At 41.4% G+C, this 26754-nt stretch overlaps 1 protein-coding gene across 1 annotated transcript; it reads right to left on the minus strand.

Annotated features, from left to right (window-relative positions):
* Positions 1 to 102: 102 nt before the first annotated feature.
* On the minus strand, positions 103 to 20669 carry stox1 (storkhead box 1). The gene is made up of 4 exons (XM_085369251.1): positions 20163 to 20669; positions 4275 to 4427; positions 479 to 3113; positions 103 to 271 (listed from the first exon to the last, which is right to left on the minus strand). The coding sequence occupies exons 1-4, from the start codon at positions 20491 to 20493 to the stop codon at positions 118 to 120; spliced, it is 3273 nt and encodes a 1090-aa protein (XP_085225377.1). The 5' UTR covers positions 20494 to 20669; the 3' UTR covers positions 103 to 117.
* Positions 20670 to 26754: the final 6085 nt, after the last annotated feature.

A 26754-nucleotide genomic window follows, 5' to 3' on the forward strand; every position in this document is an offset into this window, starting at 1 on the left:
TGAAGATATGCATAAAACTGTGATATCGGATATATTACTAACAGTCGTATATAACTACGAGGTTTGAGGCCTCTTCCAGATGAGGCCTGTGAAGGTCCAACGTGAAGTTCAAGCCTGCTACACGTTCATGACAGGAGTCAGCTGCAGCAGTGAGCTCTGTGCTCGAATGGCACTGCTCTTCGAATGCAGTTTCTCCAGGTTCTGCAAAAAGCCTCTTCTCTTGAGGCCTTCAAGAATGACAGTGTTGCTAGACGCCAAGCTGACCCGGGTCCTGTGGAGGAAAAATACACCACTTCAGTAACGTATGTGACGTGGTCGTGCACTCCCTGCCTCTACCTACACACCAGGGTGCACGGCGAGTTCAATGGCAAAAAAAAAGAAAAAAAGAACTCCTTTCTTCCTCTTTGATTATAACATGAGTGTTTAAGTACCGCATTTATTTATATTTATAAAAAGCGATTTAAAGAGAGAGACTCACCTTGGAGAATCTATACCGCTGTCTCCTGTGATGCTCTGATTCTCTCCCGTTTCCACAGCTTCCCTAACGTCTGGCCCTCTAGCTCCATCGGGCATGCTCAGAGCAGCCCTGTGGGCCTGAGGTACATGTTTCTCTTCCTCCTCCTTCTTCTCCACCTCAGCTGCCCAGTGAGCAGACTCACCGTCACCTTCATCAGCCGACTTCCTCACAGTCTCTGTGTCCGATTCGATCTCGCTAGTCTGGCAGTAGTCAAAGATGCTACTGTCTCCAACTTCACATGCTTCTGAACAGTCCAAATCAAGGTCATCTTTGTGCTGTCTTTCTCCCTGGATTGCTGCATCCCATTTTGGGCTGGATTTGCTTTCGGTTCTTGGTGATCTGATCTTCTGGTGTTGACGATGGAGTCTCCAGCTGGTGTCTTCAGGTCTGGACGGGCTGAGGGTATCTTCCCTCTGGACTGCCAGAGAAATTTGATCTGCTGACCCCTGCATTAAGGTGATTTCTGGCTGGTGAAAGTTGGATTTAAAATGGCGACTGTGTGGTCCCTGATACTTCAGATTAGAGTCGCGGTTTTGGTAAACCAGCTGGTGACCCTGATAGTCCGCACCACCTGCTGTGTACTTACTTGCATCCTCTGTAACCTCATCGTCATTCAGGCACAATGAGCTGCAGGCATCATCATCCTCCTGATCGGCTGCTCTCTGATAGAGTCTGCAGTCGTCCTCTGTAAAGCCATCAGTGTCTGTTACCAAGGCAGTGCTGTTAGATGTCAGTTCCAGCCTTTCTCCCAGGCTCATGGCTCTTTGCTCTCTGTTATTGACAGTGACAGGTCTGATCTCTTGCAGGTTCTGGGTCTCTGTAGTTTCAGAGAGCTCATTAGGCCTCTGTGTGCTGTCTTTTTGTGGGTTGGAGAGTCTGAGGGAATGTTTCCGCTGTAAAGAGGGCTTGGGCCATGGCAGATTTGGATCATATGCATTGTTTATTATGGCAAGCTCATAGGGATGGGTGGAGAGAGAGGCATTAGCACTGGAATACTGCTGGATGTTAGGAAGACTTCCAACTATATTTTGGCTGCGATCTGGCATACTGTCATATTCTGGGGCATCCTGAAAATGTTTGCTCTCTCTGTCCTCTCTCTGTCTGACCTTGTCATCTATGCGAAGCGTACTGCTCTGTGGGTAGACTGAGCTGTAGTTTAGTGGCAGCTCTCTGCTGGGCTTCGTGTCCGACTGGAAAAGAAGATCAGCACTAAAGTCCCTCTCAGGGTTGCAGTTGTATTGTTCTTCAGATGTAGTGAATTTCCCTTCATTCTCTCCATCTGCTGCCATCAGTCTGGCTCGGTGTGGGTCCCAAGATTTGGAGCGATGACTCGTTCGGTCCTTCCTCCCTGATCCCGAAGTCTTGTGCTCTTTCACCTCTCGTCTTCTGTGCTCTCTGGCAGCGGGAATTCTGTTCTCGGCTTCTTTCAGCGGATGTGCCTGGAAAGGGTTTTCAATGCGTTTCTTATAAAGAGACTTTCCCTCAGCAGTTCCACATTCTTCCACTTGAACTGGTTCATCAACAGCGATTTCCACTCTGAGCCGCGTAGGGATCAAATCCTCCCCCTCTGGATAATTGTCCGCACATATGGAAGCTTTGTTCTTAACCTTGTCCTTCTCCTTTTCCCTGTGCTTCTCTTTGGACGAGTGGCTCCTCCTCTTGCTGCGAGAGGCTTTCTGAGCAGATCTTTTGCCTGCTCCTGCCTTGGATGAGTGATGATGCCTCAGTTTTGAAGATGCCAATACCTCAGTAGACATTCCCTTGTCAACTCCCTTATCATCTTTATCAACACCCTTGTCCAGCACTTTTTCTATCCCTCTCTCCCTTCTCTCCTCCAGCTTCTTCATGAGGACGGTATGGCGTGTCAGATTGTCCACAGTTAGCTCAGGGTTGATGCGTTTGATGATTGCATGCTCCAGATCACGGGGTAAGTTGTTCAGGTCATCCTCGTCTCTTACAGGCCACTCTTCTGGAGGGAACTGGCCTGAAAAAGATGCATACTCCTTCTTCGGTTTCTCCTTTTTTCCTCCATTCCTCCGGAACAAACTGAGCCCAAACCTCCTCCCTGGTTTATCTTTTTCTTTGCGGCTGGTGGCGTTAGTAGTGGCTGTAGTCTTGCTAATCTCACTTGCCTGACAATCTGCTGCAGTGGAGGTGGACTGATGTTGCACGGTGGGTTTGTGATCTAAAGGTCGCGGCCACTTTAAGCTTTTCCCCGTGCATTCGCTTATGGACACGGACACGGAATGCTGATCTGGGACGGTGGAGGGAGGGACAGTTGCTGGAGCAGTCGTGGCATTAGTGGAGATTTGGAGGGGGCTAAAACAGCTGCAGGACTTGCAGTGGGCGACTGGGGGCGTTTGTGTGCTCTCGACGCAGATGTCGTTACTTAGCAGGTAAGTAACGGGAGGAGGTAAAGGAGCGTCATCTGCCGAAGAAGAAGTCCACCAGTTCTTCTCTCTGACCATGTTGTTGGTGATGAAATAAGTCTGTGGAGTGACGATGAAGTAGCCCTCGCCTGTGTGGTAAATCTTGCGTTCCTTGATCAGATTGCCTAAAGCGTTATAGAGGATGTCCTGAGTGGGGATGGTTATCCCTGAGACACAAAAAGGGAATGCGATTAAGGCCAAAAGAGATGAAATGCTTATAATTCCAAATCTCTAATGCATAACTGAAAACTATGAAGCTACAGCCAGCAGCCATTTAGCTTAGCCCAGAACAAATGCTGAAAACAGTTCTATGGCTTTCTTTGCTCTGGCCAAAGTACCTTGATGATCAATAGTGCATACCCGCAGATCTGTGCACTAATTGTGCATGTGAACGTTTCACGCATAAATCAGTGGTTTATTATTATTTTTTAATTCACAAATACAAATACATTTAGTAGTGCCACTGACCATGCGTACAAACAAATGAAGGCCTCGCTGTCCAAAAGCAGCATATGTCATAAAATGCTCGATAAAATGAAAAAATTAACTGCTTGTAAAGAAAAGAAAATACTGCTCCCATATTAGTATATGAGATTTATGAAACATGCGCACTGACCTATTTCGTTCTTGAGAAAAACTAAATAAAGTAATGCTGCAGCTGAAGTAACAGAGGTTCTTAATATAATTTCCCCTTAGACACTCACTGTGGCTCAAGGACTGGCACTTATATAGTGCCTTTCTACTCAGCTGGTAAAAAAATTAAGACTATAAGTGTTGACATCTAGCAATGATATAATCCCTTTAATGAAATACAAGATCATTTAATTATGAGATAAGAAAATACTGAAATATGATTAAAAGTTAAACCCTTGATTTTTCCATTTACTTAATAATTTTTAAATTTTTGTTTTCTTGAAATAGTATTTTTTTAAATTCTATTTTTTATTTAATTGGGATTCTGTGCATTTTGTAACACAGTGTTTTTGGAAAACTGCAACTAATGACCAAAAGGCAACATTATCATTATTATTATTATTGTTGTTATTATTATTGGTAGTAGTAGTATTGCTATTGAGTTTAAAGGTGTGTTTTAACATTTTCTAAGCATTTTCTAAAGTCTTCGTTATTTCTACACACGGTCAGAGGCACTTCTAATTTTTTCATAGAGTACAAACAAACTCCGCTACAAAAATACTGATAAATCGCTCATTTGTGCATGAAATTTTTATACGCACAGATTTGTGTGTGCACTGTTAGACAACGAGGTCCAATGTTCTTGCCTAACTATTCATTTCTCAAGTAAGCTGTGGCAGTATTTCATGGATTACCTGGATGAGCTTTGCTCATGTAGTTGACAAGTGAGTCTTGACTGACGGTGATCTGGGAAGAGTTCATGTCTGAGATGACTGAGCACAACACCTCAGCCAGGGGAATGAACTGGGACTGAGGAACAGGCGACATCTGCACTGGGGACAGGTCACCTGAAAAACACACACACACACCAGCAGATTACTGGGTGGAACAGGTGGGCCTGCTGCAGGAGATATAAACACACCTGGGACAGAGGGTCTCTCTCTGACTTGCGCTGCCAGTGAAAACAACTCAAAGTACTGAAGTTGACATTCCTGTCCCAACCACCTCCTAAATCATGACCAAGGTGGTCTATTTATGTGAGTTATATGAACCATGCCTGACTGCTTTTGGAATTCCATGGGTACTGGGACTGACCACAGAATTCCATTACTCCCACAGAAATGACCACAGCTCTGCCTGCTGGGCAGATCAGATATCCTGCCCCCATACCATAGAGACCTACACATCTAGGAGCTGCCCCTAGACAAACATGTTACTAAACCTGAGAGACACTATGAAAAGGGGTCTTGGAAACATTTGTCTCTGCAAAAATAGTATGAAATTGATTCTTTAAATGTGCACTTCATATCACAATATCCCAGCAATCTGCACAACTTTACAGACCTTCGTTTATCGTGCAAACAAACTGTGGGAGCCTATTAAAAAGCCACAAAGCTTTCAATCATAAAACCTGAAGCTAACCAGGCATTTTAGGAAACTTTAGACCAACATGAACTTTCACACACGGAGAAGCAGGGATTAGAGGGTTGGGATCATATTGAGGGGACTCTTTAACAGCATATTTATAAGAGTGGACTGAATGAAGGGGAAATGAATGGAGACTGGTTACATGAAAGTTTCTCATTTGGTTAATGTGTTACTGTGTTCAGAGACAAGAGGCAGTTACTAGTACCAGTGTCACGACACGCAATCTTCTTTTTCCTACAAAGTGAGGTAACATCATAGGGACAGACATTTGCAGCTCGATCTGGGTTCCAGGAAGGAAAGCAGCAAAATTTCTAGAAGATTTCTCCAAAGAGGGTGCAAAGGCCAGCCAAAACCAGAAGACATAGCATAATATCAGCAATGTTTACTTTTAGAGGGTGCTGAGTATTAATTACAGAGTAGAGTTCACATATATATATGTTAGGTTAACAGTAGTGGTGGGTGGATTTGATGTGGTAATGAGTACGAGGAGAATGTGGGTTTTGCTGCAGTGGATAACTTATGTCTTGCAAACTAACATAAAAGGGGGGAAAGAAATGCTTGCAATATGATCTACAATGTTGACATGCTAACAACAATGTTATCCCAGCATACAGCTTACAACCAGCCAGCTGACCAAGGGTCTCAAACCCACTGCTGATGAATGATTAGACTTACAAAGTCATGGACAGAACCTTACCCATCGGAGTGGAAAATTGGTTTTAGTTAATCATCTACACCACACCAGAGAAAGGAGTGCAAAAGATGATAAACAGGAAAAAAGAAAATGCAATCCATCAAAAATGCTACTTGAGTCCTAACATGAAAACTTGAGTGTAAAGTTAACACACACAAACACACACACACAACTAATTAAATTCAGCTACGTGACCACTTGGAACTTTTGGAGACTGCTTGTGTTGACAACAGTGTTTTGTGTATAAATGTCACACTTGTATGACTGTGAGTGATTTCCTCATCAGCCCTGGGGCATTCATTCAATAGCACTGCCAAGCTCACCACGTGATGTAAGCTAAACATTTACAACCCTCACACTTGAACCACTTTTGTCTGAGGCAGGGAAAATATACAGCTAATCAAATATCTGCTATAGTAAAGAATGAGAACACGCATACGTATCACACACATGATGACAGATGCAGGCAAGTTTACAAAAAAAACTATTCTTTCAAGAGCAACGTGTCATTAGTCAAAATCACTTATTTTTCATCATCTCAGCGCTTGCATTACGACCACAGAATGTTTTGACAGATTTTATATGGGGAAAAATGACTTAATCAGTGTGTACAATCTACCACACGACCATAAATGTAATCCAGTGTTAAAATATGTGATATGAAATTACATATTGGTACAATTAAAACATTCTGGCTTCTTTGCATATATAAACATGAAAACTAAGGTTAAGATCGGGTTAAGACTTAAACTTTTTACAAAAAGGGAAAGAAGTTGGAAAAAGACCCTGCATAACAGCTTTTAGCCACACAAATGAATAATAAGTAGCCTAAAAGCACTGTTAACATAATATTTTAATCACTACAAATGGTCCTGCATTTCAGTTAATTAAAAAAAAATGGAAGGAATATGTGAACCTAAAAAAGTAACAAAACAATTATCAGCACATGGGGTTCACTTAATGCTCGTAAGGTTCACAGGCAGAGGTCTTTCTTTGCAAAACTGATCCTATGAGGGATTGTAAAAGAAAATAAAAGCTGCCTTCCCCCAGCTGAGACAAGACATTAAGCTGTCTAAACCTCAGAGCGGATATCTCAACAGCGGTCTCCCTGGCAGTAAATTAGTGCTGCTGACTTAGCTCCTCATTGTCGTTAACTTCCTATAGGAATGTCTGGCAGGCTGTCTGCATAGAAACCACATACAAACACAGTCAACAGTGAAAATGTCAGCAAGGTTAGAGTGGGAGGCAAATAATTAACATCCTAATCAGAGGGAATCAACAAACTAATCTTCTCTTTGCACAGAGGTAATTTCAGTGGATTGATTGTTATCCTCTTCGATCGTGTCCTGGTTTAATGCATGATATCCTGTAGGACCCATGCTATTACGATTTGTTCTTCTAAAGAGGCTAAATGCAAATATATTCATGCAATAGGTTTGTTACATGCAATGAATTCCAACTACATTGAAATGCTGGTGCAAGACATGACAAAAAACACCTGTAGGAGTTCAGATGTGGGAAATATTGCTGTAATGGAAGGATGGGGCCGGCTGAGGATCCGTGTTTATTGAGTCTAACATTAGCAGGCGTGACTGTCGAAAAGGTTCAGCGTTGTAACCGCCTCCTCTCCAGGGGGAGCGGATCTCTGTGTTGCTGTAATCCAAGACCGGGCCACCGACATTAAACCCTTTGTCATACACAGCATGAATACCCGGCTGGGCACCATGGCAACCGAACCCTGTGTCATAAGGGCGAGACAGGGAAAATAGCAGCTTGAGAATCAAAACGGGGACGAGCATTGTGTTAATGCCAGTTAACAGAAGGAGTAGCAGGTCGATATAACCTTGTAAAAGGGTTATCTGCTCTCAGCTTGTATAAAATGTGGAATATTGGTTTGTGCAGCTCTCTGCAACCTTCAAGTTTAAAAACATTTTTTTTGGGGAATGAATTAAATTGAGCTAATCTGAGCTAATTCTTTTTCTGTGAAAATGAAAGTTTTCAAATACCTGCAGAGATGCCTGTGAAAAACACCCTCACTGTTTTCATATACATTAAAAGGGTAAGTAGCAGCCAGGTGCTACTAATCAAATGCACTTGATTTATGGATGGAGCACCTATACGAATGCCCTCAAAGTTTGCTAATCTGCAGCATTCAGGTGTGTGTTTGTGAAGTTTGCCAGCCTCTTCTTTCTAAAAATTAACATGGCAGCATGACTTAGACTTGTAAAGTTGCATCTGAACAAACCACAAGACTTTAGACAGACATTTAAACAGATTAGACGAAAGTGGAGATGTTTGGCCATAATGAACTAGATCACATCTGGTGAAAATCCAAACACAGCATATCAACACAAACACGTAATACCAGTTGTCATGTGCGGAGGTGGCGGTGTGATTATTTGGGTTTGTTTTGCAGCCACAGGACCTGAGAATCTGATGTAACATAAACTCCTGTGGATATCAAAGTAATGTCTGACAGCTCAAGCTGACCTGGCAGAAACTGGGGAGCAGTTGAGCTGTTGATTGTTTAGTAGGACAATGATCCCAAGCACAGCAGGAAATCAACAACAACAACAAAACAAAGAATCACAATGGTCCCGTCAAAGTCCAGTTAAACTCTGGAGCTCAACTTGATTGACACCTTAAGAGAGCTTTGCATAAACAAATGCCTGCAAACATTAATGAATTGAAAGAAGAGTATGCTAAAATTCATCCATAAAAATGTAAGCCTGATAAAGTCGTACAGAAAAAAATATGTATTTATTCGAATGTTTACAGTCCTGAGAAAGCTCTTTTTTCACACGATTGTTCATGCAGATACACAATAAATATGCAGAAAGAAAAACAGTTTAAGCAATGTTATAGTTATCCTTTCCATCTTGTTCCTACAGGAATAGGAGCATGAGTTTCTTTCTCAGGGGTGCAATGCTTAAATCACATGCTGGTTTGTATTAAAATAACTTGAAATTAAAAGATCATTGTGATTTTATATAACGAGCCTGATTTTTGTTTCATGAACAGCATTACCCCAAATATTAAAATAAAGCGACAAAGTCCACACTATGATTTCTGCCCCTTGCAGACCTAAAAAACATTCTTCCAGTGTCATAAGTTTTCCATGTGAGAATAAACTGCTGCCTGGGGAACAAAATGAAAAATATCTAAAGCCGACTGTTCATATTGCAGCAATGACTGACAGAGACCTTCTCTCCTCGATCCCCACTGAGATACTTTTGGCTGCTGACACTAATCAATACCACATGTATTCACATGGCTCACATGGTGTTAGCAGACCTTAGAGCCTCTTGAGTCTCATTTCATACGTGATTGCATTACCTTAAGTCTCTTGGAGTAAAATACTGCACCACACCGTAAAGCACATGCTGCAGACCTGCCATAAATTGCACCACTGTCAAAGTATCTCTAAATGATCTTTACTCAATGCAGAGAAGGCAAAAATCTTCTGTTTATGGACTTCTCAATCAGTGGACGTGCCATAAATTAATAGCAATATTCAAAGACTAGAAGCACCTAACTTTATGAAACTCACTAATATGATCAAACATGTTGGTTTCTGCACAATGCAGAAAGAAAACATCACAAGTATGCACAGACAATAGAGCCCATACATTTTCAGAAACACAGAGCAAAAATTAAAACGATTAATTAAAAAAAAAAGTCTCACAACAGCTTGTATATCATTTAACATTTCAACCGTTTAGCTGACATTTTAATATTTAATGATATTTTGCCAAGAAGTGAAACTCTAGCAAAGTCTTCCGTTCCTGATCATCACCAGCCCTCGATAACAAAAAACATGTGATGTACTGGCTTTAAGTTATGCCTTGGAACAGTACAAGATTCCTGTGAATATAAACAGACTGCGCATTAATGTGAAATATTGGTTATTATCCTGTATGCCCATTAGTCACACTGTTGTAGTGATGGAAATGTTTATTGGACTACCAATAAATATATGAAATATCTTAAAAATATTTGTATGGATTGCCATGACATTTGAGGCTAAAAGTGCATGAGAATTTTTCTCTAGTGTCATCATTTAGCAAATGTCTGAATAACAACCGGATGGTTTGTTACACAATGTCACAGCAACAATTTTTTAACTAAAACTTTAGCTTGTCCATGTCTTTATTTGCCCAAATACCCGAAAACTAACCGCAGTCCAATCACCCTCAGGTATTTTTATGTTTTCTGCTAATGTGTAGTTGTTAGCATGTAAGTTAAACTAGCTAACAGCTAGCTAACATTAACACGTTAGCTTTGTTTTCTACTGTACTACTTCTACTGATAATATTTAGCTCTGCCTCACAGAGCTGGCTCATAGGGTCTTTGTTTAACCTCAAACACAAAAATAAAATAAGACAACCTGAAATTCACTAAAACTGTAAACCCTTGAATGGCCACTTAAAGCTGTATTCAGAGCCTAGCATGTCAATTATTTTCACTGAAATTAAATGTGTTTACAACCTTGTAAAAGAAATATATTTGACCTTTAATTGAAACAATAAAATTAGTCTGAATTTCATTGCCACTTAAATAGTAAATAAACTGTTATCTGTTTCTGCGCAATGCTATCATATGCCATACAGTTATAGCTTGCTAATTGAATTTTCTGTTTCAATTAGTTGCCACATCTATTTAACAATCACAAAAAGCTGGCCAGTACATTGCAATCAATTTGAGTTAGTGCAGATGAGTGCTACTCATCTGCAAAGCATCTCTTCCCATTAGAGGACTGGACTTAACTGTCTGTACTCTGGTTATATTCCTACGTGAAAGCAAGGTTACTGAGCACGTTTGTGGAGGAATTTGTGAATTTCTCCATCAGAGATTCTGGTTGGACTTTGATTGTATGTAATGAATGTGAATTTCTTTGAATGTAGATGGAACAGAAGACAACAGATTTGTGATTTTAGCGATTTATCAAAGTCAATCACTCTGTCATGACACAACAGAGCATGTGTAATTACCAGGTTGACTCAACTGCAAACTGATAACAGACCAACTCAGTCCTATCGCTATCACAAAGTCACTTTGAAGATGGCAACTGAGTACGAGAGGTCACACACCTGATTCCTATCCCCTGTGGATGCAACCATTTCGAAGGCAACAAGACTGTAAATGTGTGCAGTGAACTTGCAATCATTTTGGTTGCACCGCAACTACCGTTTTCCTATAACCAGGCTCGAAAGCATTAGCTCTTAACTTAGCACTCCAACCTCTTAATTAAATATGGTAACTTTTGGCTCAAAAATCAAGATTTCAAAAGCCAAAAATGTCAAATTGACCAATTCACACCAATGAGTTACATAACAGTTACTACATGAATCTTTTATATACAGCCTTTAATGAATGACCCCATAGTTTGGATCATTGAAGGCTGCTCAGTGTGCATGAGTCCCTTGCTTCCTGAATGTTTTCTGTCCTTGAGCCGAGAAGCACCTGATTCAGAGCTGTGTTGTATGCAATCTACTATTGACCTTTCATCTTTGCACTGCTGCAGGTAAAATTTAACTCAAATTTTAGGTATGATTTAGACAGTCCCTCATTCAGTAGCCCTCTAGGAACACAAACTACTCAAAGACGCCCACCGTCTTATCTCATCCTGCTATCGTCTAATCTTGTAGGCTCCAGAAGGCAAACAGGATAATCTTCTCTCTCCCTCATTAAAGACACACAGCATGGCATTCAGCGAGATCTCAAAGCCTGCCCCAACAGACTAAAGTCATTCCTTATCTCTTCCTCACTAAGTCAGTTTAACTATGTGCTACAGTAAATCTGCTAACTGTACATGCAAGATTCAGTCAACCTTGGTGACACAATGTCAAACATTTTGTCAGATTTCTAATTTATGTGCTAAATTCCCACCCGTCCCTTTGTCCTTGGTATTTTGGACAAGCAGGGCTCCGTGACCCCGCCCTTGCCTTCCTTCCTATACATGTGTGTGTGCTGCACTTTTTAAAAGTGCTTTATGAGTTTGTGTCTTTAACTCACATAAGAACACAGACGTGGGCGTTGCAGTTAAATGGCCCAATAAACTGAGTGAAAAGATCCCTTCAGAAAGCAATCACAGAGCAAATATCCCAGCAATGCTTTCACCCCAAAAGCCTAGCATTAAGCAAAAACGTCAATGAAATAAATATCTATTATAGAATTTGCCGTAAAATTACCATCCATGAGCTTCCTGTGTCTAACACATCAAGCTATAAATGCTGAGCCACTTGGCATTTTACAGCTTTATTGATTGATTCCTCCCAATAAAACCTGCATTTTAGCCCAAACATTTAGCTGCATTAGGTAAATATTTAATCTGACCTATTCATGGTTCAGAATCAGAGAGTGCAGTGCAAGAGAGGAATCAAGGTGGGAGAAAAAAGGTCAAATATGGACTGTGTTTGCTTGTTTTCTTTGGGAGGGGGGGTTGGTACATTAAAATGGCAATTTAGCCCCTTCATTGGCATACAAGCACTGCAACATCTTAAAATAAACAGCTGAATAAAAGCTGATAAAAGTCAAAACATCTCGACTAAAGAAAATTCATGAGCTAAAACCATGAGCAACGAAGAAAAACCCAGGCTGGGTTTGTGTTGTCCCACATCACCATAGAAACCTTTACTGTGGCAGCGACCTGCCACGTCCAATACGAAAACAAAGAAAAAGAAGAAACAGCAGCAAAAGTGTCGTTTCTGTAACAGCCACAGTCTCGAGACAAAGTTTGCCAAAGCGGGCCTTTGATATTTAATGTATGTTGGCAAGTAAGCACAAAGAGCCTGTGACTAAGCTTCTCAAACTGTCATTCACCGAGCTCAAAAGATCTAGTGGTTTATAGTGGGTCACCGCAAATCTTGCTTGCAAATCCCTGCAGCTGTAATGGCATAAAATAATGCTTTTACCGTCTGATTCACAAGAAGAACAATTGGAAAAGCAATCCTGCTCATAAAAGTGACCTGGCACTAAGCTAGTGAGCAGGAACCCCGTCATCACGTCCTGGTGAAATAGGAAACACACCTGACCAGGTGTTTAACAGCAGACCTCAGGTAAACAGGGCTGTATTTTATACCAAAAACATCTTAAGTGTAGCATGATTTCAATTTATGCCAATGCCATCAGACAGAGTTAAAGCACAGCTTTACCGACAATTTATTTTCTCAATCTTTCACTTCATACCTCTTCAGACTAACTGGACCACACCGCCACGTTTCTGGTTCTCATCTGCTTTGATGAACTTGAACATTACCTCCAAGTCTGCCGGATCCATTTCTGTGCCACAGTACCTTTCCTTTGTTCTTTAATGTGTAAAAACTAGTCCTCTGCAGTGTCTCTGGCCAAATTGGTCCCATTACCCTGAGAAACTATTCATCTCGGCTTTGTTCCAGCCCACATCTGAAGTGTTCAAGGCAAAACTATTATATTTCCTCTTTACAGAAAATGCACAGTTAAAGACGCATACCAGAGATTATTGTTGCACTTTCAGGGGGACTTTTTTCCATTTCAAAAGAAGGGTTACAATTATTTATACATAAGCTAACATACTCGCTGGTGCAAATGACACCACCAGAGTTGAAGAACTAGAGCAGAGCCATTTTACTTAAAAAGAAAAATACCTATACTGCATCTTGTTGCAAATTTTATTGGGTGAATGCTGAAGGCATTCAACCTATTGAGTTTGTTTCTTTATTCTTTGCTGCTTAACTATGGCCACAGTTTTGGTGCTATTTTCACCACTCAAGTCTTAAACTGCTCTGCTATTTCTGCTTATGCCAGCTATATCCTTTGGTGCTCATAACATTTATACTTTTTAAAATATTATGCTTTTTAACATTTCAACTGGTCATATCTCCTAAACCGTGGACTCCAGACACATGAGTCTTGTGCCAATATATCTTCAGACACTCACATATTAAAAGATTAGCATCAAGTACCCAACTGATTCTCTTGGTGCTCCTGGTATTCAGTATGAACCTGTTAAGCCTGATGGTTATTAGGTTACCCATAAGGACTAGCACAAAACAATACTACTGAAAAAAATCATTGGGTCTGAAAAGCTTCTGCTGTTAAAGAAAATGTAAAACACTTGACTGAATACGCCTTTGTGCAAAAAGGAAGAAAAAAATATTGCATCGCTTTGTAATTTAATTCTGAGACTGATAAAAAAGATAAATATATGCATATATTTCAATGAAAGAGCTTATTTCTTCAAGATAAGACAAAAAGTCACGGTTTAGCCAGATGTTTGGCCTCAAAGTAAATGCACTCAGTGAGGAATGCATAAGGATACGTTTAAATAATACCTCGTGTTTAACCCTAAAGTAGTAATGTAACTAAGAGGCAGTTCAATTTCCAAAATTTTATAACATCATTTAACATTTTTTGTTCAGCATTCGAGGGCATGCATCCAGAAAGGAAATTCTATCCTCTTTGTGTATCAGTCTGGCTTCGGATCAAGACAAACATAGCACCAGCTCAGCCATTACCTTATGTTGGACCTCTGCTGGAAAAAATCAAAGACACTGCTGTGATGTTTCCGGATACTTAACTAGCAACTGATTCAGTCACTGATTCACAGATGTTTTCAAGACTTTCAGACTGTGATCCAGCTGTGTGGGGATGGTTTCGCAACTATTTTGAATACAACTATCACTGTGAAAAGAAGTGTCCCACATGAGGTCTTTTGTGTGTTTAACAAACGGTGTACCCCAAGGTTCTTTCTTAGGATTCCTCTATATTCAGCATTTACTCTTAATGGCCCATTTTAAAGACCTGTACAGTATATTGCTTTGCATTTTTCTGACACTTTGCCAAGCTTGGAGCTCAGACAAAGACAGGAGGCCCTAAATCTCCAGCTTGTCTTCCTGAAAGATCTGGGTATTTTCACTCCTACTCCATACATGTGACATTTCCCCACTGACACCCCACCACAAAAACATATACACCCAGCATCGAGGAATATTTTCAGCAGATCCACACATTAATCATGAGTGATAGTAGTCATTGGTTGCAGATGAAACCCATTTCCTCTCCTTTAAACTGAGCTGAAGGTGCAGCAGATTCCAGTGTTTATTATCCCAGCGTTTGGAGCACAGCTCCCATCCGCTATCCACCATGTGATCCATCACTCCACAATGCCCTTAAAATCATCAGCTCTGTCGTAGTTTCTTGGAAGTATCTTCCACTCTTGAAATTCAATAACACAGCACCTTGCTATTACTGAACCAATGTTAGCATACCTTTGCATGTATTACTGCTACATGAAGCAAAGAAAACATCCTGTCAGGAAACTGAACATTAATAGTGATGCAGAGTTTAATGCAATCACTATTTGTCTGACCGGAGACTGAATAAAGATAACTCCACCAAGGGAAACCTAAGCTGTTACTGACAGGGTGCATAAGCTCAGGGATGAAGAGGAAACTCCTTAACTGTTATTGTTGGCATTGGTCCACTCAGCCGCTGCGGGTGAGCCCAGTGTTTGGGTCGATGCAGAGGCCGACATGCCTGATTCGCACCGGGGTTAGCTTCCTGCTTAATGGGAAAGGATTTGGCAAACAAATGATGTGGCAGGACTGCATGCACATGCAGAGTCCTTCATACACACACACACGGAGGGTCACATCTGAGAATACAGGTCAAGGTTTTTGAATTATTTGCTAAGCTATTTTTGCAGCCACAGGAACTAAAAAAAATGTTGTAGATAAATGTAGAAAAATATCTCGCCAAAAGCAAAATCAGTAAAAGTGATTGTAAAAGGCTGCATCCTAATCATCTTACACTAATAATGCAATTTGAAAAGCAATTTGAAATGTAAATAATATGCACAAAAATCACAGAGACTCCTTTCAAGTTACAATTTAATTAATTTCCCTTTAAACTGGTTATTTATAGATATGAACGAGGCAAGAAGGCACTTCAAACATGCAAATACTACCTAAACCGTTGCCCTATTTTGCAATTTTAGGGAAAAAGATTCAGTTTAACACTAGAATTTAATGGAATTTTCCTTTCTTAACACTCCAATTCAGCACTTGTTACAGATCCTGCAAACTGCATCTACAACATGCCTCATCTCTCATCTTGGCAGTGCAATGAGATGTTTTCTGACCAACAAAGCAACATTTATGGCAGATGTTAAAACATTCACACAGCTGATTGGTATACAAATAGTTTTAAATTCATACCTTAGGACCTCTTTGAAACCACGGCCACTGTCATAAAACTGAGTGTGAAAAACAAAGATAAATGTGATTATTCGTTATAAGCTGATCAAATTTCAATAGGTGGTCAAAAGGAAGTTTGCTTTAGCCAACACTAATGGTTAACTTATGGCAATGATTGACACTGTTGCAGGAAAGGATAAAAAACTAAATAGCTGGATAGAAGTAATAATGATCACCTGACACTGAAATAGCAAGCTTAAAGTAATAGTTTTAATTTAAAAAAAAAAAGAATAAACTTAAATAAGAGGTTGAAATTGTTATCTAAAAGTAGACCGTTATAGTATATATATATAGTGAATGAATAGCAATAATGTTACCAGTAATATTGATCAATGCAGGCCTGACATGTCCATTCACAAGTGCACATTTGTAACCCGGTGGGTAAAATACTGAGACGTAAGCAGAAACGCAGTGAGCAAAGAACACCTGGATACTGTTTAAATGTATGTTTCTTTCTATAAAACCCTCTGAAACTAAATAACCCCGAGGTACCTTGTTAGCAAGAAGGCTGTAACCTTTGACCTGTGCTGCTTAGTTAGGACAGGGTGGGCCATTTAGGGGCGGGCAAGGGGGTGTCATGGTTAATAAGCTAACATCTGGAAGAGTTATGACTATTAGCGGAGCGCTTTGAGACTCTGACAAAATACCCCCATGAAAGGAGAAACCCCTGGTGTGAAAATACAACACTTTCAAGTGAAAAGTAAAGGGCAGAAATGAGACTTGCATAGCTGCAAGCTCAGGAAATGATCTCAAGAGTAAATGAAGCATTTCAGGAATGCATCACCACCTCATGGTATGGCAAGTTAAATGAAACATACCATTTAAAAAAAGAAACTTGGCTTAAAAAGAGCAGCTTAGTCATGCCTTACAGTGCTCAAAGAATGACACAGATGTGCTGAAAAGTAGCGATTTCACCGACAAAGGTGAGAAGACTTGTTTACGCCTGCGTTCAAAGGAAAGAAGGTTTGCAGAGACTGACAGTAGAAAGGATACAGAACACCTCATTACACCGGTGGCTTACTCCATATAAATGTTTAAGCCTGTGTCTCCATGCTCATCCTGCTGCGGGGGACAATAGTGGCACGCTAAATAATGCAGAACCAGCTAAAAGTCATTACCGAGCCTCTGGTTTCAAAGGGACAGCTGGAGTGGTTTACCGCTGAGAATTAAAGAATTAAATTTAAACAAAGCCAACAACGTGCTTTGAGCATTTTAATGAGCAATAAGAAGCTACAATTGGATTAAATTAAGAGTTGTACTTTTTGGGGGAGTAAAAAAAACTTTTTTACCCTCTTACTGAGAATTTCATGACACTGACTTCCTTTTAATTACGGAGAAAGAGTAAGGAGAAGCAAGCCTGCTCATCCTGAAGTTTGAAAAGATTCTTAAAAGTACCCACAAACTGATGTGCTTGTTTGTTTCATCTGGACTGTTTTAGGCTTTGTCTTTATGCAAGTCTAGATAAACCACTCTAGCTCCACAGTCAAGGTATAGAGCTAATTATCGAATGCTTTGCTCAAGCACGTTTAACCCACAACAGGCATTTTCTGTTAAGGCAACTCACTGATTGAAAATAAACCGTCCCTTTAACAAAAAACAAGCTGTTAAGGTGGTGTAAAAAATCTCCAGATCCCACAGTCTTGTTTTTTTCCCTCTTGATTACAACTCCATTTTGATGTAGTTCCAGATCACCCTTTACTGGAATAGTCTTTAAAAACTACAGCTGTGGTGCTTTATCCAGCTCCACATATTAAGCATCATAATACCTGCAGCCATTTCAATAGATGTTATCCACACAAATTGTAGTAAATATAGCACATGTCATAAATGGGTGATAATTGAGGTACTGTAACTGCGCTGCATTTCCAGTAAACTAAATGCTCACACTAGTCATAAGTGAGCTGGTTTTACAGTATAAATAAGTGTGCGTGTTAGTCCCCATAGGGAAATAGTTCCTCTGCATTTAACCCATTCACCCAGTGAAGCAGTGGGCAGCCACCAGTGCAGCGCCCGGGGAGCAGTGTGTAGGGACGGTACCTTGCTCAGGGGTACCTCAGGGTAACCGTTCAGTGGAGTCGAACCCCCGACCTTCCGATCATGGGGCCACCACTCTACCTACTGAGCTATCCCCACCTCTAACCCCACAGTGCTATTATCCTGCAGAAGGACACTGGATGAAGAATGAGAGAATGCCCTGCAGACAAGAGTTAGTTTAATCAGAGATCCTCAGTTCCACTGGGTCCATTGCCCACGTTAATAACACTCCATACCAACTTCTCACACTGATTGTTTACCTCAGTGGGAGTGGGTGAGTGTGTGATGGGACCACAAGCCAATCTCTCTACACTGAGACTATCAGCACAGATAACCAGGCAGGACCATCTATGTCACCTGCGTCTCTCTTTCTTTGTCTCTTTTTAGACAATCTTAACTAACTTTGCCTACATCTGGTTAGCTTCAGCTGAGCATCTCTTAAATTAGGCGTTCCTTACACACAAAAAACTTCCACACTGCAGTAAAGTCTGAACCTTCCTCTGACCTGAGAAAGGAAATAGGGCTATTTGAAATTCACTGTAGCCCATAACTTATAACATTTTGTGTTTTCGAGCTGACATATTTATATCAGGACAATGTCAAGGCCTTAAGTCCATGCCTGATATCAATCTAGGAGTCTGACTTCCACAGTCCCACACTGGCCATGAAACGGAGGGACATTAATCCTGGGTAACAGAAAAGCGGCTGCGGTCGGCAGGCAGTTGCTCAGTGATTCACTGCTGACCAGCTCTCAGCGAGAAGACTATAAACCAGGCTCTGACAACCTGCCAGAGCTTATTTCCATACAAATTTCTGCGGTGTGAGGAGAAGGATTTGTTAAGGATGAGAAGGAGGTGGTATTTCCACACGCAGACGTGTTTGCATCTGCTGTGGAGAACACATTCGAACACGAGCTCACGCATGAACGTGCACACCTTTTGGACCGTGCATAACAATAGGTGCAACATCACCTTTGGCCCATGTGGTGTTTGTTTGACAGGGCCAGGAGGGGTTGCTCAGTGGGATGGCATGTCAGCCTCCACCCTCTCCCTCTCTCAGTCAGTCCACACCCTCCCAGGGTCTCCCTCTGTGTGGTCTCTTCCTCCCCTTCACATTCCTTCATTTGCTTGTCTGTGAACTGCTCAGTCTCGCAGAGCTGACGCAAAGTCAGCAGGTAAGACAGCAGAAGGCACACATCCAGACAAAAGGCACTACTCTGGAGACAGACCGGGAAACGTCAGTACCGCAAGCAGCCGGGAAGCTGTTGGAAGGCAGCTGCAACACTGGGACACTGCCCGAACAGCCAAGATTTGGAAAAACACCTTCTACACCCTTTGGAGATTTTAACTTTCATGTCATAATTGTGTAATTTTAAAAGTGGTCAAGTATTAGTCCCCACACATTTATTTGTAAAAACCTACAGATTAAAGTAAGGAGGGAAAAAAGGACGTATCAGTTAAGAATAAGGTCATTAGCTCTAAAATCCACACAAGGTTGTCGTTTTCTCCAGGGGTCAGTGCTGTCAGACATTTACAGCCTGTGAGATCATGCTATAGGAGGCTGCATAAAGGTTTCTGCCCCATTTCCATTGTTTCTGTGTCACTATATGCTGCTTTAAAGCACAGCCAGAGAAGAGGGGGGCAATTAGGAGCAATTACAGGGAGGTTTGTTAACAAGCTGGGGTAAACATATGACTGTGTCAGTAACAGACGGATTTGGGATGCAGTTCTCCCAAACACACCAGACATTTGAGGGGTTTGATGGGTGGGGTGGGGGTCTAGTTAGAAACATAGTCTTCCAAGCAAACTGAACAGATCAAAGTGATGAAGCAGGCAACACGTTGTCTCTTTAGAGATCCTACCTACAATAATAAACCTAAAATAATGTAAACTCCACTTTTACTGCTACAACTTCTACAACTTGTGGAGTTCCACTGCGCCAGCTCTGTGTCAGTCACACTTTACAGCTTTCACACATCTGTCTCAGGGTGGTAAACGTGTTGTTGGTGGTGTGATTACAATAAAGAGCCCCTTTAAAGAAAAAACACCTTGTGCCATTACATGAATAGAAGCTGTTCACTGCGCTGAATGAGTCCTATCACCTTATTTGCATTGCAAACGGGACAGTGGCGTATACACACGTTCTGCTGCTTCTTCTTTCAAGTGTGTTTTGTGGACATTTCGCTCACATACCGACAGCTTTAATGATAAATCCCTTCGGTGACCTCAAAGCCCTGCGCATCCACGCTTCCCTCAGCACCTCCAAGTTGCTGGCGTTGCCTTGAATGAAAAGCACGAAGTTTTCCATCCATCCCTGAAAGTACACCTCAGCTATAGCCTTGACCAGTCTCTTATTCCAGAAACTTCGCGAGTTTTGCGCTTTAAAGTCATCGAAAATCTCCTGACCGTTCGCACCGGTGCCGCCGAGTTTCCCTCCGCCGGCGCGCACACTCTCCTCGTCCGTGCCGAAAACTACAGCCAGCGAAGCTGCTGAGAGCTGAACAAGTCGCTGCTGGTGAGACATTTTAAAGCCTTTTTATGGGCTCCGGAGACTCTCGAAATCAAAACGCACGCGTTAAAAGGAAGTTCTCTCATCCAAAAGTCCAAATAAACACCGATTTTTGCCTCGCATTCCTCCCGTTGCGCGTCTGAATCCTGCAATGTGTGAACCGGAGGCGCAGAGGACGTCCGACTGGTTTCTCTCGGCTATGGTGACGGTGGCAGAAGGAGGACTCACCAGCCTGCCTCCGCCGCTGCTGGGACCTACAGGTGGACCTCCCACCGATTGTTCGCAGGTGTGTGCGTGTGTTTTGCTTGCCAAACAGAGTTTACCAAAATAATACGTCAGAGTGCTCCCATGATTTATGCAGGAGGAAGATTTACCTGCAGTCCTACAACGAGAAAGAAGCTCAGGGTCTCAGAGGCACCCCTGCAAAAACCCTGCGTGGGCTATTTTACATTGTACCTTTGCGTTTTTTTCTATCCTCACCTTTCCATTTGACTTTCTGGTTTTTCATTGTTAAAGTTGGTGATTCCTAAACAACCAAGATTTTTTTTTAAATGTATCTTTAAAACAAGCACAAAGCCTCCCCGGAAAGCCCGAGTCGTCTCCTGCTCACAAACTTGCAAACAATTTGAACGCGTTTTGATAAATCCCGTGTGATTTCTTACTTATTGGTATTACATTACTTTAATTTCATCTTCACTGCAAGTTGGTGACACAGACAGCTCTGACGCTGATCCCAGAGCACACTGGCAGACAATCTGTGGCTCTCACTGAAAGCGGAGTTTCACAACAATGACTCCGATTAAAATGCGTGAGCCTCCGCTGCAGGGTACATTTGCCACTGAAATGAGAACCATCCCCTCCCGTGCTCTAAAAAAAAAAGGGACCCCATTAGGCTCAACTTTTACTGAAGCTCTAAGACAGAGAGCCACCTCATATATCACAGTCTCAAAAGGCTTGTAGTTTAGTTTTCAGGAGCATTCAGGCCCCTGAAAGGCCGGGGGCCACTCTGCCTCAGTGTGGTATTAGAGCTCATGCAGGAACAGGATATTACACTTCCTCTGTACATGAAAAGAATACATCGCCTCAGCCAGCACAGGATGAATTATATGCAGTCTGTCAGTGAAACCGAGTTGAGTGAAGTCGGAGGCTAGAAGAGCAAATGAGCAAAGATTATGTGTGGGATTAAAGATTTATGTCGTTCAGTAAGAAACTAATAGAGCAGATGGAAATCAAGCTTAATAATCGTTTGAACATTTGTAGTTTGGATCTGGTTCTGCTGTCATTACATGCAGCAAAGGTGTGCTCAAACACACTGTCGCCTCACAGTTGGAAGGTTCATGGTTTAAATCCCCTGGTCCTGTGTGGAGTTTGCATGTGTTCCCTGTGCTTGCACTGGTTTCCTCCAGCTTCCTCCCACAGTCCAAACGCATGGGTGTATGTGGCTTGTTGTCTAAAGCACTTTGACGAGTTAATAAGACTAGAATGGCACCATGTAAACCAGTCCATTTCCAACTTCTAAATTCTAGTAGAAACCCTTACTATGCAAAATGTGTGAGGCTGATTGTTGTGGAAAAATATGAAAAACATGTACATTTAATGCCATAAAAATGTTAAATCTTTGGTTTAGATATTCCACTCATTAGACTGTATATAAAAGATAGTCACCTCACCCATTTTGAAAGCTTGAATTTCTGATTTTAGCCCTCACCATCTGAGGTTTTCTGAGCCACGTGTAACTGCGTTTAGACAAAAAGATGCAGCGCTAAAGAATTTACTGGCATTAGTTTGGTTTGTAAGATGCATCCCACAGGTACAGATGTCTGCTAAACACAACCACACAAAGACAGCTGAGTATTCAATGACTCAAATTAGCTGAGATGATGCCTAGATGTCAGTTACAGGCCTGAGTTTTAAAGCAGCAGTATAACTTTAAGCCTTAATGCAATTTGGAAGGTTGTCAACATCTTTATTTCAGACAAACATGAAAGTCTGTGAGGATTGAGTGATGTTGAAAACCACAGAGAGAAACGTTAACATTATTTTAAGGCTATGTAAAGAAACTAGACTCCCACCACACATTCAGTCTGGTTAGATTAGAGCATATACTGTGCTTCTGGAAGAGGGAAAAAGTAATTTTGCTGATTGAAGGTGTGATCAGGGATTTTGAAACCTAGTATTCTTTGGTAATGTATTAAAAAAAACTATGATGCTTTATAAAGCAAATTGAACTGAATAAAAAGGTTTAACATGGCAGGAAGCGAGCTTGGCTATTCAGCTTTTTATGTGTTTTTTCAGTCTTTGTGTTGAGCATTCAGCTGGTGGCTAAAGATAGGGCTTATCAAACTTCTCATCTAACTTTTAAGAAGTCTAAACTGAATTTGTAACTCAAGAAATGCTGTTTCCTCCTTTAACTGATCAGTTTTTTCTACAGCTTTTGCACACTTCTTATAAATTGTGCATTTCTTTTACTAAAAATACTGTGACAATCCCTGCCTTACAACACAATGCTTTTGTCATGTCCTGGAAGTCTGCAGAAATGCTATCATTGTTTGATAACATTGACTTCCTGCAGATAAAAACTTTGGCCCATACTTTGTTTAAAATCTGTGCACTGACAATAAGAAGCGACCCGCTGTCCGGACCTACATTCAAAATCTCTTTCTTCTAAATGTTTAGTCTGCTGGCCGGACTGATTATTGTGAAGCAAAGTTGCCATAATGACGTGAAATTCTGCACTCCAGCCTCTTGATTTTTAATTAGCATACATATGTCTCCCTCCTGCTGTGCACTGAAGCAATTTTAAAGTAGTATCAGGTGTCTCTGAGGGGCCAGCGACCTTGACGTGATCACAGTGTATATTTTTGAATATGATAATTTCAGATCCTGAACCCAAAGTTTGTGTGTGTACATACAAACTAAAACATCTGGTCCCGCTAAAGGAGTTTGGCTCTCAAACCATTTTCTGAGTAAAACAGCCCCAGAACGCTTTCTCTGAACCCCTGTGCCAGGAATAAATATGACCCAAAACATCAGCGGAGCTCCTGCACATGTGCCAATACGCGTATACCATCTGCATCGGGAGAGGCTCCGGTTTCATAAGGCGTCCGTGTGTTTTAGAGGGTGTGTCCTCTCTTTGTTAGGTTAGGATGACAGTGAGGCATTTGGTCATTACAGCCAAAACAGAATGGGTCAGTTCTGCATCACGTGCTGGAGGTCAAAGTTCATTCAAGGGTCAGGCGGAGACCATTTGCTTAGTGACCTGTGTGGCACTTTTGAGATCAGATAGACTGTGTTAAATTAAAAGTTGCTGGTAAATCCCAGCCAACCTCCTCAGTGCTCATGCTCAGACATGAGAGCGGCATCAGTCTGCTTATAAAATTCCAGCATGAAAGCAAAACGCATTTTCCAAATTGTCAAACTGCTCTTCAAAGAGCATCGAGGTGAAACTCGGCCGAGGACGTTTGTTAATATTTTCTTGGATCACAAATGTACTTTCTTCATCAGTCCTGCTTGTTGAGATCTTTTATTTTAAAAAGCACCTCTTTTAATCTTTATGCCTGAACGAACATGTCCCGGCATCAGTTGTGGTACTCTGTTATTACAATTTCATTATTTCAGCACTCTGCCATCACAGCGGAGATCAAAGGGGGGCCAGGCTGGTTTGTGTTCAGTCTCTACAGTGTGTATAGACATTTAAGACAGTAATGTAGGCCTGTGCACACTCGAGAGCTTGGGAGCACAAATCAATGCACATCTTAAGTGAAACCTGCAAGACAGACTTCCTTCGTGGAGTTAGTAGTCAGCCAGACATACATAATAATAGTGGTTTTGCCATAAAACATGATTACTTAAGTCGGGACTATAATTGAGTCATGTTGTTTTAATAAGTCTAGGACAGAGAGCGAATCCAGCAAAGCACTTAGTCTGCAGGGGAGGACTGCTCTCATAGTCCTCTTAGAAGATATTTTGACTTTAAAAGACACATTTAAAGCTACTCTGACTGCTGTGTAAAGTGTTAGAAGGTGGTGAGTGATGACTTACACACATTCACACACACTCACACACACAAAGACCCCGCGGACATGCTGAAGATCACAACCATGTGAGAGACGTCTATAGCTGCACTTTGAGGTTGTGCGAGAGAAAGGGAGGCTCGGGTTGGTTTAGTCTCGTGTTTCTCGCCTGGTTTCTGCAGTGCATCCGTGTACACGCAGGTGCAACGGACTCTCATCAAACAGTGACCTTCGTAAAGCCGTAACAGTCTCCTTGAGTTCCCGTGTGAAAGATTTCTAACAGATTCGAGCGATGCTAAACAGACGATGTAACGATAAAGCAACGAGGTAAACAACGCTTCCACAAGTTTTAAGAATCATTGTTCTGATATTATTGTGGCGTAAACAACAATCCATGCAACAGGAAACCAACAAACCGACAATGCAATTTTATGTAATGAAAGAAATTCCGAAACATCAACTGGTTTTAGCTGCAGGGAGCCAGGATTTGAAATATTTCTGTTTTGGTTTTTGTTGTTTTGCAGTAATAATATTTGTTGCAAGGTTCACTTAAAATTATATAACCTCTTTGCGGTTTTTTGAAAGGTTATGACAATGAATGAGTGTTTCTATACAGAGTTTATCTGTTGAATGTATTAAATGTTCAGTATTAGTACATTTTTATAGGACTTAGTGGAATGTGGTTGTCTAGAAGATTATGGCGACTACCGATGGCTTCACTTTGTGTCCTTAAACCTTTTCTTGATAGTCTAGTTTCAAACTGTAGCAAATAAATACACACCCCAGCCAATTTATTAGGTATGTTCAACTGAATGTTAAGACAAATATGTGACATTGAACGCAACAATGTAAGGCCACGGCTGGTCTGAGTATATAGGATAACTGTTGGTCTCACACAACCTCTGGGTTTACAGAGAGTGGTTGGGAAAAGAGAGAGTATGAGCGGCACTTCTCTGGGCAATAAAGCTTTATTAATAACAGAGGCCAGAGGAGAATGGCCAGACTGCTTCGAACTAATAGGAAGGCAACAAATAACCGTTCCTAATGCCACTGCTGTGGCACTGCTGTCACCTGAGAACAGGAAACCTCGCATGGGCACGCCATGATTGGACAACAGAAGACAGCTGTCACCAGATCCCAGTCCAGTAGAACGCCTTTGGGATGTGGAGGAACGGGAGATTCTCATCATGGACGTGGAGCCAAGAAATCTGCAGAAACCGTGTGATGACATTGTGTCAATATGGACATAAATCTGTGAGAAATGTTTCCAGCACCTTTTTAAATCTGTGCCAGTAATGTACTAATACTGTACGTATCTCATGAAACAGATGTGCATATTTAGTTTCATGAAACAGGAAAGTGAAAACATGTGAAATGTGAAAATGTTTTCTAATTAATAAGAAAAAAATCATAAGCAGACGTGATCACTGGGTGAGAATTAGAGGAGGTTGTTTTTTAAGTAAAGCAGTTTTTCCATTCACACCTCAGAAAGTGGTGAGATTTTGTTACTGTTTCCAGGTCACTGTTTTCATTGATGCAGTTTTCTGATTGCATCCTAAATCAGACCCCATCAGACTCCAACGACATCAATGCTTATTTTGCTCTGTGATGTGTCACCTGTCACCAAATTAACATCCAGGCAGCCACAAACTATATTAAACCGGGACCTAATTGACCGAAGCTTTGAAACGAAGAAGCAGAGCCTGATAGGCTCCGTGGCAATCACATGACATCAAAGAGCTGTGCGGCACATGAGCTTCATTAGAGGAAGAAAATACCTACTCTCACTTAGCCAGTTAAAGACACATGAAGAAACATGTGCTCTTGTTATAACACAGTACATGCAGGAACACACGAAGGACTCTGCTGTTAGGAAGAGCAGGCGTGCATTGTTCCCAGCGACCCCTGCTTCAAGGTGATGAGAAATATGCAGGAAATGCCTCATGGTAATTTCCTGTCCAGTTTGAGAAAGGAAGGAGAGCTGGAGGATGCACAAGGCCGAGCGGAGGTCCTTTAAAGACAGCTGCTGTCACCTCTTTGCAGCATTAAGCTTCTTGCTTCAATTTATTTCACATCAAATTGCATTTAAATCTCATTTTCACTTCTCTCAACTATTTTCTGACATAAGAAGTCCTTTATTAATTTATTAGATGCAATTATTCAAGTAAAAATTAGTTCCAGTCATAATTATGATTGATTACATTGATTCAACATGCTGCTTGTATGTGAAACATGTAGATCGCACTCTCAGCTGTGATGTTCC

Source organism: Diplotaxodon limnothrissa, linkage group LG13, assembly GCF_057381915.1.
Source record: "Diplotaxodon limnothrissa isolate DT_005_m linkage group LG13, D_limnothrissa_male_GT1.1, whole genome shotgun sequence".
Lineage (NCBI taxonomy): Eukaryota > Metazoa > Chordata > Actinopteri > Cichliformes > Cichlidae > Diplotaxodon > Diplotaxodon limnothrissa.

What these genes read in the sequence shown, in the direction of transcription:
- stox1 (XM_085369251.1), bottom strand. Translation starts at nt 20,493, where the DNA reads ATGTCTCACCAGCAGCGACTTGTTCAGCTCTCAGCAGCTTCGCTGGCT. An exon ending in ATTTATCATTAAAGCTGTCG is followed by an intron (nt 4,428 to 20,162) that starts GTATGTGAGCGA and finishes TGTGTTTTTCAG; the next exon opens with GTGACCTGTCCCCAGTGCAG. An exon ending in AGCGGTATAGATTCTCCAAG is followed by an intron (nt 272 to 478) that starts GTGAGTCTCTCT and finishes TTTCCTCCACAG; the next exon opens with GACCCGGGTCAGCTTGGCGT.